At 48.8% G+C, this 13208-nt stretch overlaps 1 protein-coding gene and 1 long non-coding RNA gene across 2 annotated transcripts; one reads left to right on the plus strand and one right to left on the minus strand.

The window, feature by feature from the left end:
* Positions 1–1442: 1442 nt before the first annotated feature.
* On the minus strand, positions 1443–3488 carry LOC121136105. The gene is made up of 2 exons (XR_005873228.1): positions 3351–3488; positions 1443–1910 (listed from the first exon to the last, which is right to left on the minus strand). It is a non-coding gene; the product is annotated as an uncharacterized LOC121136105 (long non-coding RNA).
* On the plus strand, positions 2987–11635 carry Klhl33 (kelch like family member 33). Its single transcript, XM_005087478.4, has 5 exons — positions 2987–3175; positions 3396–3959; positions 7570–8494; positions 8581–8748; positions 8928–11635. Exons 1-5 carry the CDS (start codon positions 3166–3168, stop codon positions 9478–9480), a joined length of 2220 nt encoding a protein of 739 aa, XP_005087535.3. The 5' UTR covers positions 2987–3165; the 3' UTR covers positions 9481–11635.
* The last annotated feature ends 1573 nt before the right edge of the window (positions 11636–13208 follow it).

Consider the following 13208-nt stretch of genomic DNA (forward strand, 5'->3'; position numbering starts at 1 on the left):
CAAGGGCTTTTGAAACCTCAAAGCCCACCCCCAGTGGCAAACCTTCTCCAACAAGGCCATGCCTCCCAATCCTTCTTAATCAGTTCCATCGACTGGGGACCAAATATATGAGCTCATGGGGGCCATTCTCATTCACACCCCCACACTGTTTGATGTCACTGAGAAGCTGAGACTGGAAACGGGGTTGGAGCCCACCCCCATTTCAAAGCAACCCCAGCTCTACCTAGGTATAGCTGGCCTCTCTTGCCTTTGACAGGAAGAAAGAATGACAAGTATCTAAGAGTATTAAAAAAACATTGTGGTACTGAGAACAGCTAGGGTAAGTCATTTCCCACAAGAGTGATTGTTGTGTCTTCCTTAATAAGAAAGTTCCATCGGTGGAAATGGAAGCCTGCACCTCGGCCATAGGAAGCTCATCTGTGGGAAGATAGTTCTCAATCGAGAACACTGGCTGACTGCCTCGGTTTCTCCAATAGGACTTATTCGATGACATTCTCTGTCTGTTGTTTGTTCTTTTACTTGGCAGCTTCACCCAAGAGGACATTCTGCTGCACCATGACCCTCCATCTGCTTGAACCCCAGCTGGCTCCCTCGGTGGGACATCTCTAGCTGATTTCTGCTGGATGAGTATAGGTGGCCAATTTGATAGTGTTTTGCTGTCTCGAGGTGTTTGATTGCACTGTGTAAAGATACGTTTGTGATTGGTTTAATAAAAAGCTAAATGGCCAATAGCTAAGCAGGGGGGGTATAGGTGGGACTTCCGGACAGAGAGAGCTCTGTCTGGGAGGAAGGATAGGGAGTTGCCAGCCAGGCATAGAGGGAGCAGGGCATGCAGGAAGAGTGGTAAAAAGCCATGAGCCACATGGCAACAATAGATGAATAGAAATGGGTTAATTTATCAGTGCTAGTGGGACAAGCCTAAGCTATAGGCCAAGCTTTCATAATTAATAAGAAGTCTCTGGGCCGGGCGTTGGTGGCGCACGCCTTTAATCCCAGCACTTGGGAGGCAGAGGCAGGTGGATCTCTGTGAGTTCGAGGCCAGCCTGGTCTACAAGAGCTAGTTCCAGGACAGCCTCCAAAGCCACAGAGAAACCCTGTCTCGAAAAACCAAAAAAAAAAAAAAAAAAAAAAAAAAAAGAAGTCTCTGTGCTATTTTTTGTGACCCAAACAAAAAGGCTGCTACAACTACTTGCTATTTATTCTTTTAATTACTATGTATTTAATAAACTCATTCATGAAAAAAGAAAACCAAAAGCGTGGCTATTACAGGTCATTCCTTGTTCAGATCATACAGAACACTTGGCAAGCTCTTTGAGTGTTCTCTGCCTCTATTTCCTCTAGGTTTGAGGTAATAATGGAAACTCTCTGGTTACTAGTGTTAAAATTACTAGAATAACACACTCAGAGCAATGAAACTTCCCAGGCCTTAAAATTCTTTGAAATGACCACATGAAATTATTTATTTTAGAGCCTTAAACTTCCAGGAACCATTCAGGTTTAGGGAAAGCTATTTGGAAAATCATGTAGAGAATTTGGGCTTCTTGATTAGTGTATTTATGCATAGTTCAGACCAAAGATCTAGCTGGATTGTAGTCACCAGCATTTGATGACAGTCATGGGAAAGTTGACAGGCTCCTGTAACCCAGGCTCTAGGACCCTGTCCTTCCTAAGACAGACTTCAGTCCCAAAGTGGAGTGTGAGGAAAACATCTCTTGGTGCTTAGGAGGCCATTCTGAGTGCTGGGCTGTGTGACTTGGGGGCAAAGGCCAGCTGGAGAGAATTCAGAGTTGTCATCAGTGGAGTCTACTGAAGCCATCCTTGAGAATCCTTGGTCCATCTGGGCCTGCAGCCTCCCTTCTCTGTTCCCCTCTGGGTCAGAGGCACACCCGTCACTCCTCTCTCTGCAGAAACTAGAGGAAATCGTAACCGATGCGCTAGAGTTCTCTTAGAGCATCACCCAGGGGATGGGGAAGGACCAGAGCCCTTAGAACTCAGCTTTCTGACTGTGCTGGTGGCACGCGCCTGCAATCCCTTCCACAGGAGGATTAGGACTCCAGGGAAGTGGAGGCTACATACATTATCTATTAAAACCAGTTTTTGATGGAAGATGTAATTCTGTAAATCTTATTGGTTGTTGAATAAAGCACTGTTGGTCAAGGAGGATTCTGGGAAAGAGAGGCAGAGTCAGACACGATGTAGCCGCCAGAGGAATAACAAGTCTGGACCCTTTTCTCCGGTAAGAGAAATACTTAGATTAACAATTACGGGTTATATAAATAAGTCAGAGCTAGCCACTAAGAAACCAAGCAAACGGCCAACAGCTTATAATTAACATAGCGTCCTATGTGTCATTTGGGGGTTCAGACAGCGCAGCAGGGCCCAGGAGACTAGCAAGGAAGACTACACTCTACAAGTTTTTTAAATTATACAACTTTTGCCGGGCGTTGGTGGCACACGCCTTTAATCCCAGCACTCGGGAGGCAGAGGCAGGCGGATCTCTGTGAGTTCGAGGCCAGCCTGGTCTACAAAGTGAGTTCCAGGACAGCCTCCAAAGCTACAGAGAAACCCTGTCTCGAAAAACCAAAAAAAAAAAAATTATACAACTTTTATTTGAACCTTCAGTTTGGTTTTCACTGATATGTAAAGTGTTAGGCTGCTATGGAGGTTTTTATTTAACCCTCCAGGGGTTATGGAGGTACAGCAATTACATCCACCCACTGGAGCAGTCAGGAAGAGGTTAAAGAATTTATTATTATTGTTATTATTATTATTGTTGTTGTTATTATTATTATACAAATCCCACAGCTATGGTGGAGGAAGGTAAGCCAAGCATCATGTGTTGCACTGGCTCACTCCACCTAAAGTCTGCATTCTCTTTGCCTTGCAATTTCCCCCACTCAGCACCCTCTTATGACCTACAGGTGGAAGGGAAGGGGGAAGTCATCCCGGGACTCGGCCAGTGGATTGGGTGTCAGCTTCCAGCACTGGGAGATCGGAGTTTAGTCTTCGGGCTGGCTATAATTAGCCAAGTGGGACCGCTGCTGGGAGCTGTACACAGCGGCGCTAAGCAGAGGGGGTATTCAAGTGAAGGCAAGCACAGGTCTGCTGTCTCCCGCCGGGGACTAAAAGAGAGCAAGTGGAAAGGAGGGCTTGACCCTGGCCTAGATGGCTACAGGTGTTTGCCGTTTTATTCTTGGAGAATCCTATCGCTAGTTCCTGTCTAGTTCACTATTCCAAAGTTGTTGTCCCCTTGGGGTGGAGTGAGGGGCTGACAGCCCGGTGAACTGAAGACAGTTGGAGGGGGGGGAAACCTCTGGTCTCTCCCCCCCCCGACGAGGATCCCGGCTTACTTTCCCTTTCTCTGGCAGAGCCTGACTCCAGCCCCTTGGTTTCAGGAAACCTTCCCTTTCCAACGTCGTCCCTGGAGAAGGGGAAGAAACAGGATGACAGCGACGACTCTGCGGAGCCTGAGGTGCTGTGCAGCTTGGAGCACCCCGGGCAGTTCTTCGCTGAAGCCCAGAGGCTGCGGGAGCAGAAGCTGCTGCTGGACGAGGAGGTGTCAGTAGGGGGCCAGGTATACGGGGTGCATCGGGTGATCCTCGCTGCAATCAGCAGCCTCTTCCAGGGCAGGCTGAGCGGCGGCGGAGGTCAGCAGCCTCGCCTCTGCCTCGACGTGACCCGGAGGGGCTGGGAGGCTGCAATGACCTTTGCGTACGAGGGGGTGCTGGGGGGCCCCGCCTCGCAGGGCGAAGTGCTGGCTGCTGCGGAGGCGCTGGGAGCGCCCCGGGTGAAGAACGCGGTCCGGCTGCGGCCGGAGGGGCTCGGCAAGGCCGGGGGAGACGAAGAGAAGCTCAGCCGGGCAGAGGAGCTGCGGGAGAACCTGCGCAGCATTGAGCGCCTGTATCGAGAGGGCATCGGGTGCGACCTGGAGCTGGAAGCCGAGGGCTACCGCCTGCGCGGTGAGGGCCTAGGGGCAACTGCTAAGAATGCATGTCGCGGGGTTCTGCTTGTTTTGCGAGGCAAAGGATGGAACCTAAGTCCTCACTTCCCTTTTACCTCTGGACCACACCCCCAGTGCTGTGCCGGAGTTCGGATCATTTCTCCGGCAAGAACGTCTCTTTTTTTTTTTTTTTTTGGTGCCTTTCCAGCGCCACCAAGAGATGCACATGCGCAGTTGCATTGTTTTCCTAGACGCCCGGACAGATTTGAAAGGAAAGTTCATGCGCTTTCCCCCCACCCCTGCCCAGTAGCTAGATCTCCAGCCATCTGGCTGGGGCTTCCAGTACAGTCCATGGCAGTCAAACAAGCAGAAAGTAACTGGCTCAGATTAACCGCAGGCCCTTGACACACAGAAGAGGCGGTCGGTAGGTGTGTTGACTCTGGCCACAGAGTCCAGACCAGCGGTTCTCAACTTCAATGCAGCGGCCCTTTAATATAGTTCCTCGTGCTGCGGTGATCCACAACCATGCAGTTATTTTCGTTGCTACCTCATAACTGTGATCTTTCTACAGTTGCTGGGCGGTGGTGACCACCCCTGCTTTTGATCCCAGCCCTCGAGAGGCAGAGGCAGCTGAATCGCTGAGTTTGAGGCCAGCCTGGTCTACAGAGTGAGTTCCAGGATAGCTAGGGAAACATAGAGAAATCCTGTCTCAAAAAATAAAAAAACAAACAAACAAAAATTTGCTAGCGTTATAAATCATAATGTGTTTTTGGATGGTTTTAGGCTACCCCTTTGAAAAAGTCATTTGACCTCCGCGGGGTCGCGACCCACAGGTTGAGAACCACTGCTCTGTACCGTGCAGTACCTGTTACTCAGTTATTCCGCTATGTGTCTGACCTGGAACATGTCGTCTGCATGCGACACGACGAAGTTTAAAGTTGCAATAGGCTTGTTTAGAGATACCTAGTTCGGGACTCACACTTCAGCAGTGAAGAAACCAAGCCAGGTTGGGGGGCTCATGCCTGTGATTCCAGCACTAGTGAGACTGAACAAGAGTACTGCCCAGAGGTTAGGGCCAACCTGGGCTACACGGCGAGCTCTAGGCTGGTGTGGGCCTATCTCACAAACCAGAATGAAAAAGGAAAGAAAAAACAAGGCTAGTATGGCCTTGGGACAGATACCTGTAGATGATACCAAAGGATGATTGACATGACTTCAAGGCCAGCCTAGGCTGACTCCAAGCCATGCCCAGTCACACCATTAAGTTCTTAGGGGGGGCGGGTACTCTAGAAGAAAAGCTATCATTAAAGGCTTTCTGCCTCATGGCATTAGCTGGAGAGTGATGATTTACAGTGTCGTAATTGTAACATTCCCATGAAGGTTTGGGGTTCCCACATATTCATAAAATCATATGGGGACTCATCACTTTAAATCTTAGAGTACAGCAATGAGTAAGAGGGAGATTCCAAGAGGCTGTGGGCTTCTCACAATTGAGTCTCAGAGACACATGTTGGTTGGTGATATGGAAACTGAGCTGATTTAGCTCATTTCTCAGAATGCAGATTTTCCTCAGACCACATAGACTAGGAAGCTGTAACTGATATTTATTATGTTTGGGACACACCAAGCCACTACCTACTGCTTAAAGAGACGCTAAAAACATTGTTATTGACAGTTGTCCTCTGAAAGGCACACATTCTGCCGCTGGTCAAAACAGAATGAAATTCATAAGATTCTCAGGGATGCAGAGGCCTGACTAAGACTTCCTGAGGCAGTTTCTAGCAGTGTTCCTCTTTCTCTCATGAAATACTTCAGACGCAAAGAAGAATGAACACTCAAGCATTTATCACACTGGCTTAGCAATTAATACGCTGCTATGTCTATGTATTTCTGCTTGGCATTTTACTGAGGGCTATGCATTTTAAAACAAAGGAGGGGGCTAGAGAAGTGACTCGGGGTTAAAAGCTCTTCTTAGTCTTCCAGAGGACCCAAGTTCGGTTCCAAGCATTCTCAATTGGGCAGACCACAACTGTCTGGCCTCCGAGAGAACCCATGCTCCCATGCACCTACCCATACATAGACACACTTGGAATACTAAAAACAAATCTGTAGAAGGGGTATTTGAGCTTTTGCTTTCTGTTTTGTTTTTCATTTTGATAAAGAGTCTCAGCAAGTTACCCAGGTTGATCTTGAATGCATTCTTCAGCCCAGGCGGGCTTTGAACTCGTGATCCTCTTGCCCCCATGTCACTGGGGTTACAAAGCCTTCAACACAAAGTCCATTCTTTTTAAAAACAAACAAACAACAACACTCTTCTATACTCAGAAAACATCGCATTTAATTATTCATGTATCTGAAAGTGTGTGTGAATATAAACAGCAGGACATTTCAGTACTAGAGTGTTTGTGGAGTCAGAGGGCAGCTTAGAGAAAGGAGCCCTCTCCTTCCATGTGGGTCCCAAGGTCAGAACTCAGGTCATTGGTCTTGATGACAAGTCCCTTTAGGAACTGAGCCATCTTGCCTGTTGATTTCTTTCTTTTCTTAAAGGCTTATATGTTTTGTGTGTTTGTGAATTCCTGCATCTATGTTTGTCATGCGCCATGTGTGTGCCTGGTGCCTTCAGAGGCCAGAAGAGAGTGTCCGGTCCCCTAGAACTGGACTTATAGGTGACTGTGAGCTTCTGGGCGGGTGCTGGAAACCAAACCTGGGTCTTCTGCACCAGTAGCAAGCATACCATCACGCCTGACATGGGTATAGCTATTTTGATTGGATGGCTGATGGCTGTAACTCTTGCAGCTATAAATGGAAACTCCTTATTTTGTTCACAGTGCAGTGATACCTTTCTGAGTTCACTGCTCTGTTCAGCTTATTTTGTATCCTATTAACAAGTGTTGTGTATAGGATTTTCTCAACTGGATTCATTAAGACTGTTTTTTTCTTGCGGTAATGCTACACACCTTTAATCCCAGCCCTTGGGAGGCAGAAGCTGGAGGCTCTCTGTGAGTTTAAGACTTTAAGACCAAGCTGGTCTACAGGGCAAGTTCCAGGACAGCCAGGGCACTATAGAGGAAACCCTTGACTGGAAAAACTAAAACAAACAAGCAAGACTTTTTTCTAGCTGACATGGGCCTAAAACACTAAAGTGTCCTCCAGACACTAACATGAGAATAATACAGGGTTATTGAAATTTTTAAAATAAAGGTTGGGTACAGTAGCACATGTCAGGTCTCTACAGTAAGTTCTAGGCCAGCCAAGACTACATAATGAGACCCTGTCTCCAGAAAGAAAGAGAAAGAAAGATATTAAAGCAACGACTCCCTCCCCCACCAAGTTACTATGTAGACCTTGGGATCATAACCCAGGGAGGTGCAGGGAGGGGTCTGAAAGCTCCAGTTTGCTTGTTTATTTATCCATTGAGCACTGGGGAAGGAGGAATCCAGGCTTTGCACATGCTGGACAGGTGTTCCTCGCTGGACTAGTCCCCAGAATGAAAGCTGAAAGCATTCCACGCTATTCCAGTGTACACCATACCATGGCTTGGCCTGTGCCCTTGGGTGATTGGTCAAAGTGGGGCTTACAAGTTAGCTGCCTTGCAACAACAGATTGGGTTTCCTTTGCCTCCACTGCAGTGCACCGAGTAGCCCTGGCCTGTGGCAGCGAGTTCTTTGGGGCCATGCTTCTGAGTGGGATGAGGGAGTCCCAGGGCACAAAGGTGTGTCTGCATACCATCTCTTCCCAAGACCTGAGATTCCTCGTTTCCTTTGCCTACTCTGGAGTTGTACGAGAAAGATGGCCAGGACTGCTAAGAGTCGCCCAGGCTGCGCTGCAGTACCAGAGCTCCTCCTGCCTGGATTTGTGTCAGAGAGCCTTGGCTCAAAGCCTCTGCCCTGCCCTTTGCCTGGCTCTGTTTCCTATGGTTGAAGCCCCTGGACTGGAGAAAGTCTGGGGGAAGGCCCATCGTTACCTCCTCAGTCATCTGCCCGCTGTGGCCTTGTGCCCTGCTTTCCCGTCGCTGCCGGCTACCTGCCTGGCTGAGCTCTTGGATAGTGATGAGCTCCACGTACAAGAAGAGTTCGAGGCTTTCACGGCTGTGCGGCGTTGGCTGGCTGCCAACCCCGAAACCCAGGAGTCGGAGGCCAAGGCCCTGCTGCGATGTGTCCGCTTTGGCCGCATGTCTACCAGAGAGCTGAGGAAGGTGCGGGCAGCTGGGCTCCCTCCACCTCTGTCCTCGGACCTGCTGTACCAGCTGATGGTGGAAGCCGAAATTCCAGGACAAGAGAGGTGGAGGCAGCCTGACCAAGCGCTGGTGGTGATCGGTGGGGATGGGCTCAGACCGAACATGGACCGAAGACAGCCATCTCGCAAAGTGTGGTGGGCCCGGGCTTTCCACTGTGGCATGGGTCTGGTAAGATCTGTGGAATGGTGCCGGCTGCCTGCCCTGCCTGCCCCGGGGCGCTTTCGGCATGGAGCTGCCAGCCTAACAGGAAGTGAACTCTATGTGTGTGGGGGACAGGATTTCTACAGCCATGCCAACACTCTGGCTTCAACTCTCAGGTATCATCCATGCGGGCGAGCAAAGAGAAAATGCTAATCCAGCCAGCCGTAGGCTCTGAGGGTCACCCCTTTTGTATCTTGTCCAGGTGGAGCTCCAGTCAAGAAGACTGGGAGGAAATGGCACCTTTGGGCCAGGCTCGGAGCTTCTTCCCTCTGGTGGCGTTCGACGGAGAACTTTATGCCCTGGGTGGACGGGACGATGGTGTTGCCCTTAATTCCGTCGAGGTCTATAACCCTGAACTCAATGTCTGGAGGTAAGCTGCCAAATGGACATCCGGGGAGTGTGAAGCCGGGCGTAGGGGCACACATCTGTGATCCTGGCACTCAGACGCAGAGGCGGGAGCCTAGGCGGGATAGCAAGACCTACCTCGAAATAAAGCGAGGTAGAGTTGGGCACTCTGGCTGCCTGACCTGATGCTCTGCTCTCCCGTAGGCCGGCACCTGCTCTCCCAGGACCACGCTTTGCCCATGCAGCTGCTGTCCTCGAGGGCCGATTGTATGTAAGCGGTGGCTGTAGCGGGACCGGCCAGTGCTTGGACTCACTGATGCTCTATGATCCCAAACTTGAGCAGCCTGGGACACTTTTGAGCCCAATGGGAGCAGCTCGGGCTGGTCATGTGATGGCTGCTCTGGGTGGGAGGTTGTATGTGGCAGGTGGGGTAGGCGACACCGGGGACCTACTGAGCTTTGAAGTCTATGAGCCAAAGACCGATAGCTGGACCCACCTGGCCCCCCTGCCCTCCCCCCACGTGGGGGCTGCAGGTGCTGTGCTGCAGGGGGAGTTACTGGTGCTGGGGGGCTATAGCCACCGTACTTACGCCATTTCCCACCTCGTCCACGCCTACTGCCCCGGTCTGGACCGCTGGCTCTGCCTGGGAACTCTGCCGAAGCCTCGGGCTGAGATGCCTGCCTGCATCCTGACGTTGCCCAGCGTGCGGCACATAGCTTTGGTTCCTACCCAGCACCAAAACAAACCTGCTGGGTGACTGAGAGTCAGCAGCGCATGGGGGAGGAAGGGATGAGAAAACCGTGACAAAAGGACAGGAATTACGAGAGGATAAAAGAGTTGTGCTTGCTTGCTTACTTTTAAAAAGCATCAAAAAAATATATCATTAGGGAGGTTCTTGTTATTGTAGCTCTGGCTGGCCTTGAGCTTGATGTATAGCCTAAGCTGGCCTCGAAGTCCTGCCTCCTGCATGCACTAGCCCTCCTTAATTGAGAGGTCTGATAATGATGATGGTGGTGATGGTGATGATGATGATGGTGATGATGGTGATGATGATGATGATTGACAGGGTCTTGTGTATCCCAGGCTGACTTACAACTCCCTATGTCATCAAGAATGACTTTGAGCTCTTAATCCTCCTGCCTCCATCTTGAAAGAATTGGGTTCACAGGCATATATTACCATACCTGATTTGTGTTAGAGATCAAACTCAGGACTTCTTGCATGCTGAGTAGGTACCAAACCAGCTTAACTACATCCCTAACCCTAAAAGAAGGCTTTGTTCCTTTTTGTTTGCTTGTTTTGTATTTAAATTGTTTAGTATTTATTTATTTTATATGTATGGGTATTTTGCTTGCGTGTATAACGTGAACCAAGTGTTTACCTGGTGACTGCAGAGGCCAGAAGAGGGCAGCAGATTCTGTGGAACTGGAGTTACAGTTGGCTGTGAGCAACCGTTTGAGTCCTTGAAACCGACCCCTGGGTCCTCTAGAACAGCAGCAAGTGCTCTTAACCGCTGAGCCATCTCTCTAGCCCGCATGTTGTGCTTTGAGGCAGACTCGTTATGTAGTGCAGACGGGAATGCTTGATTCTTATCAGTATTTTACTCCACCCTGGACCTTGCAGCTCATACAATGTCTTATCTTGACAGTTCTGGAACTCATGGGAAATGGGTCTTGGGAGAAGGGCTGGCAAATGAATACCCCGGGAAGACAGGCAGGCAGGAAGAACTCCACAAGGATTGATGGTTAGTTGGGAGCTAAAGCCGGAGCTCATTGACGGAGGGCCTCCTTAGCATAGGTAAGGTTCTGGTTCAATAATCCCTGGCATCAAAAATAAATCAAAGCTACAGAAACCAAACTTCAGCGGTCAAAACATAGGGACCAGGAAAGGACCCTGGGGCAACTGGAAAACTGATGGAGGAATGTGTGGAATGAGTTAAACAGTCCTCCCTTTGCTGACACGTTCCTGTTTTACTCTCCCGTCTCAGGAGACCTACATCCTCCTAACAACATTCTTTCTAGGGTAGGTTTGTAGGTCCATCTGGCTCCAGAGGCTGCCTGTAGAGTCTTTTGGTTCCCACGTGAGACGGACATCCCCGTTAGGTCTAGACATGGCGGTGCACACTGGGAACCCTGGCTTTTGAGGGTTGGGAGCAGGAGGACTTGAGGTCATTTTAAGAGAGCAAAAAAAAAAAAAAAAACAAACAAACCAACAAAACAAACAAGAACACCAAGAAGGAGACGCTCCCATCAGGATTTGGACTGCGCACCTGGGGACCTGAGGCCGGGGTGAGATGGGAGTATTCATGGGGGGAGGGAGGAGAAAGACAGAGGCCAAGGAGACAGACTAGTGTCCATGGTGGAAACTGGGACGTATGAGGCTGAGAAGATGGAAGAATCCGTGTCTTTCCTCCCCTTTGATGAGCTCAAGAATCAGGACTAGAAAAGGGACAATTGTGTGAGGTCCTCTGGCCGAGGAAATCGAAGGCCAAAAGACTGGGAGAGCAGTTTCTTCTCGTCAGTCCCTCTCCTTCATGTTCTTTTGAGCCTATTTCCCCTCTTTGTGTGTGTGTGTGTGTGTGTGTGTGTGTGTGTGTGTGTGTGTAGGTTTTTGTTTGTTTTAGACAAGGTTGCATGTAGCCTAGGCTAGCCTTGAACTCATTGTGTAGCTGAGATGACCCTGAACTTCCAATCCTCTTGCTTCTAACACCAGAGTGTTGGGATTACAGGAGTGGGCCACCATGTGAAACTATATGTCTCTGTTTGAGACAGACAAGGACTACAGTTGAAAATGAAAAGGGTTAAGTAGAATGTATAAAAAAAGAAAGAAGATTGGAGAAGAAAAGGAAGAAGGAAATTGCTAGTGATTTGTTCATAACGATGGCTGTAAATAAATGTTTCATACTGACAAAATCACTCTTGTCTGAATGCCTCTGCTATAAACAGAATCCAAAGTAAAAGTCCCTTTAGTTTGGTTTCTGCCTCATTATTCTCTGAAACCTCCCTCCATTCATCGTGACCAATGGAACAATCCATGGCACCATCATTTCCCCTCACCTTTCTCCAGGACCTTACTGGACTGTCTGAAAACTCAATCTCATCCTAAAACTGTCCCCTCTCTTGGCTCCAAGGATAACATAACCTCCTAGGCGAGCTTTCCCATCTCCCCAGAGGGGTGTGGCTTTGTCCCAGGTGATGCTGTCAGCAAGGGTTAAAACTATGCTTTGGGCTGGAGCATTGACAATGTCTGACCTCGTCTGAAAAACTGAACTGACCCCACAGTTATTCTCTGACCTCCATGCATGTGCCATAGGAACTCCCCCACAATACCTATCATGCACTCATGTGTACAATAATAAGTGATTTTAAAAAGTGAACACTGTACAGAAAGATTATTTAATAAAATCGTGGAATGGAGAGATTTTGGAAATAACAAAATTCACACATGTTTTCCATTTAAGATTTATTGTTTGAAAATGTGAAACATGTATATACTGTGCTTTCGTGAAGTCCAGCCCCCATTCCCCCTAGCCCCTCCCATACTCCCCCACTTTACCCTCCCAACTTCTTGTGTTCTAATCCAGTGACTCCACTTAGTGCTACCAGTGTGGGGGTTTCTGGGGGCACGTGGGGCCAGCAATGATCCCAGAGAAGCAAGAAGGAAATCAGGCTCAGCAAGACTTAGCTAGGGCTGGTTCAAACTTTTAGAGTTTGACTGACCCCATGCAGTTTACTGCAAGCATATTTAAATAAACACAGTACAATTTGGGGAAAAACTTTCCCGGTGTAACACAATCCTCTGTGCACAAGGAGGCATAATTGCATTGAAACTCAATTCAAAGTAACTCCATTTCTTCCAAGAAGATGGGTTCTAGAGATAGAACCTGTATTAGCTGAAGGGCCTAGGAAGGGGTCTGGTCTGGTCTCAGTCATACAGATAGCACAGAGGTCATTTGGGCTATTAGCTCCCTCTGGTCCTAGCTGGGGGAGCCTGGGGGAGCCTCTAGCCATACAGATAATGCAAAGGTCACTTAGACTATTAGGTATTGCAAATCCCGGTTGTGGGAGGTTGGGATGGTCTGGCAATTCAGATAAAACCAGGCTATTAATCAACTCCACTCCCAGTTATATGGGTGGAAAATCAGGTTATATATCATTCTCTTTAAAAAGACAGCCTTGCAAACATTCCTGGTGTTCTTAGTGATCTGAACATGTAAGGACCTTTATGCTCCCAACACTGCCAGTATGAGCATGGGTTTTCTGGACAGGACAGTGCTGCCACACATAGAAACTCACATGGACTGTGACTGCACTTCCAACACCTGCACACGGTCAAGCCAGATAGGAACTGTGGCATAGATAACGGAGGGTCTCACAAAGTAGTGTTCCTAGCTGGGTAGCTATCGGCAACTGATGGCTGCTGGGGATGGGAGAATGAAATTTTTTTTACTATATTACATTTATTTATTTATGCATGTGTGCGTGC

This window comes from Mesocricetus auratus, unplaced genomic scaffold (assembly GCF_017639785.1).
Source record: "Mesocricetus auratus isolate SY011 unplaced genomic scaffold, BCM_Maur_2.0 Super-Scaffold_100048, whole genome shotgun sequence".
NCBI classification, from domain to species: domain Eukaryota; kingdom Metazoa; phylum Chordata; class Mammalia; order Rodentia; family Cricetidae; genus Mesocricetus; species Mesocricetus auratus.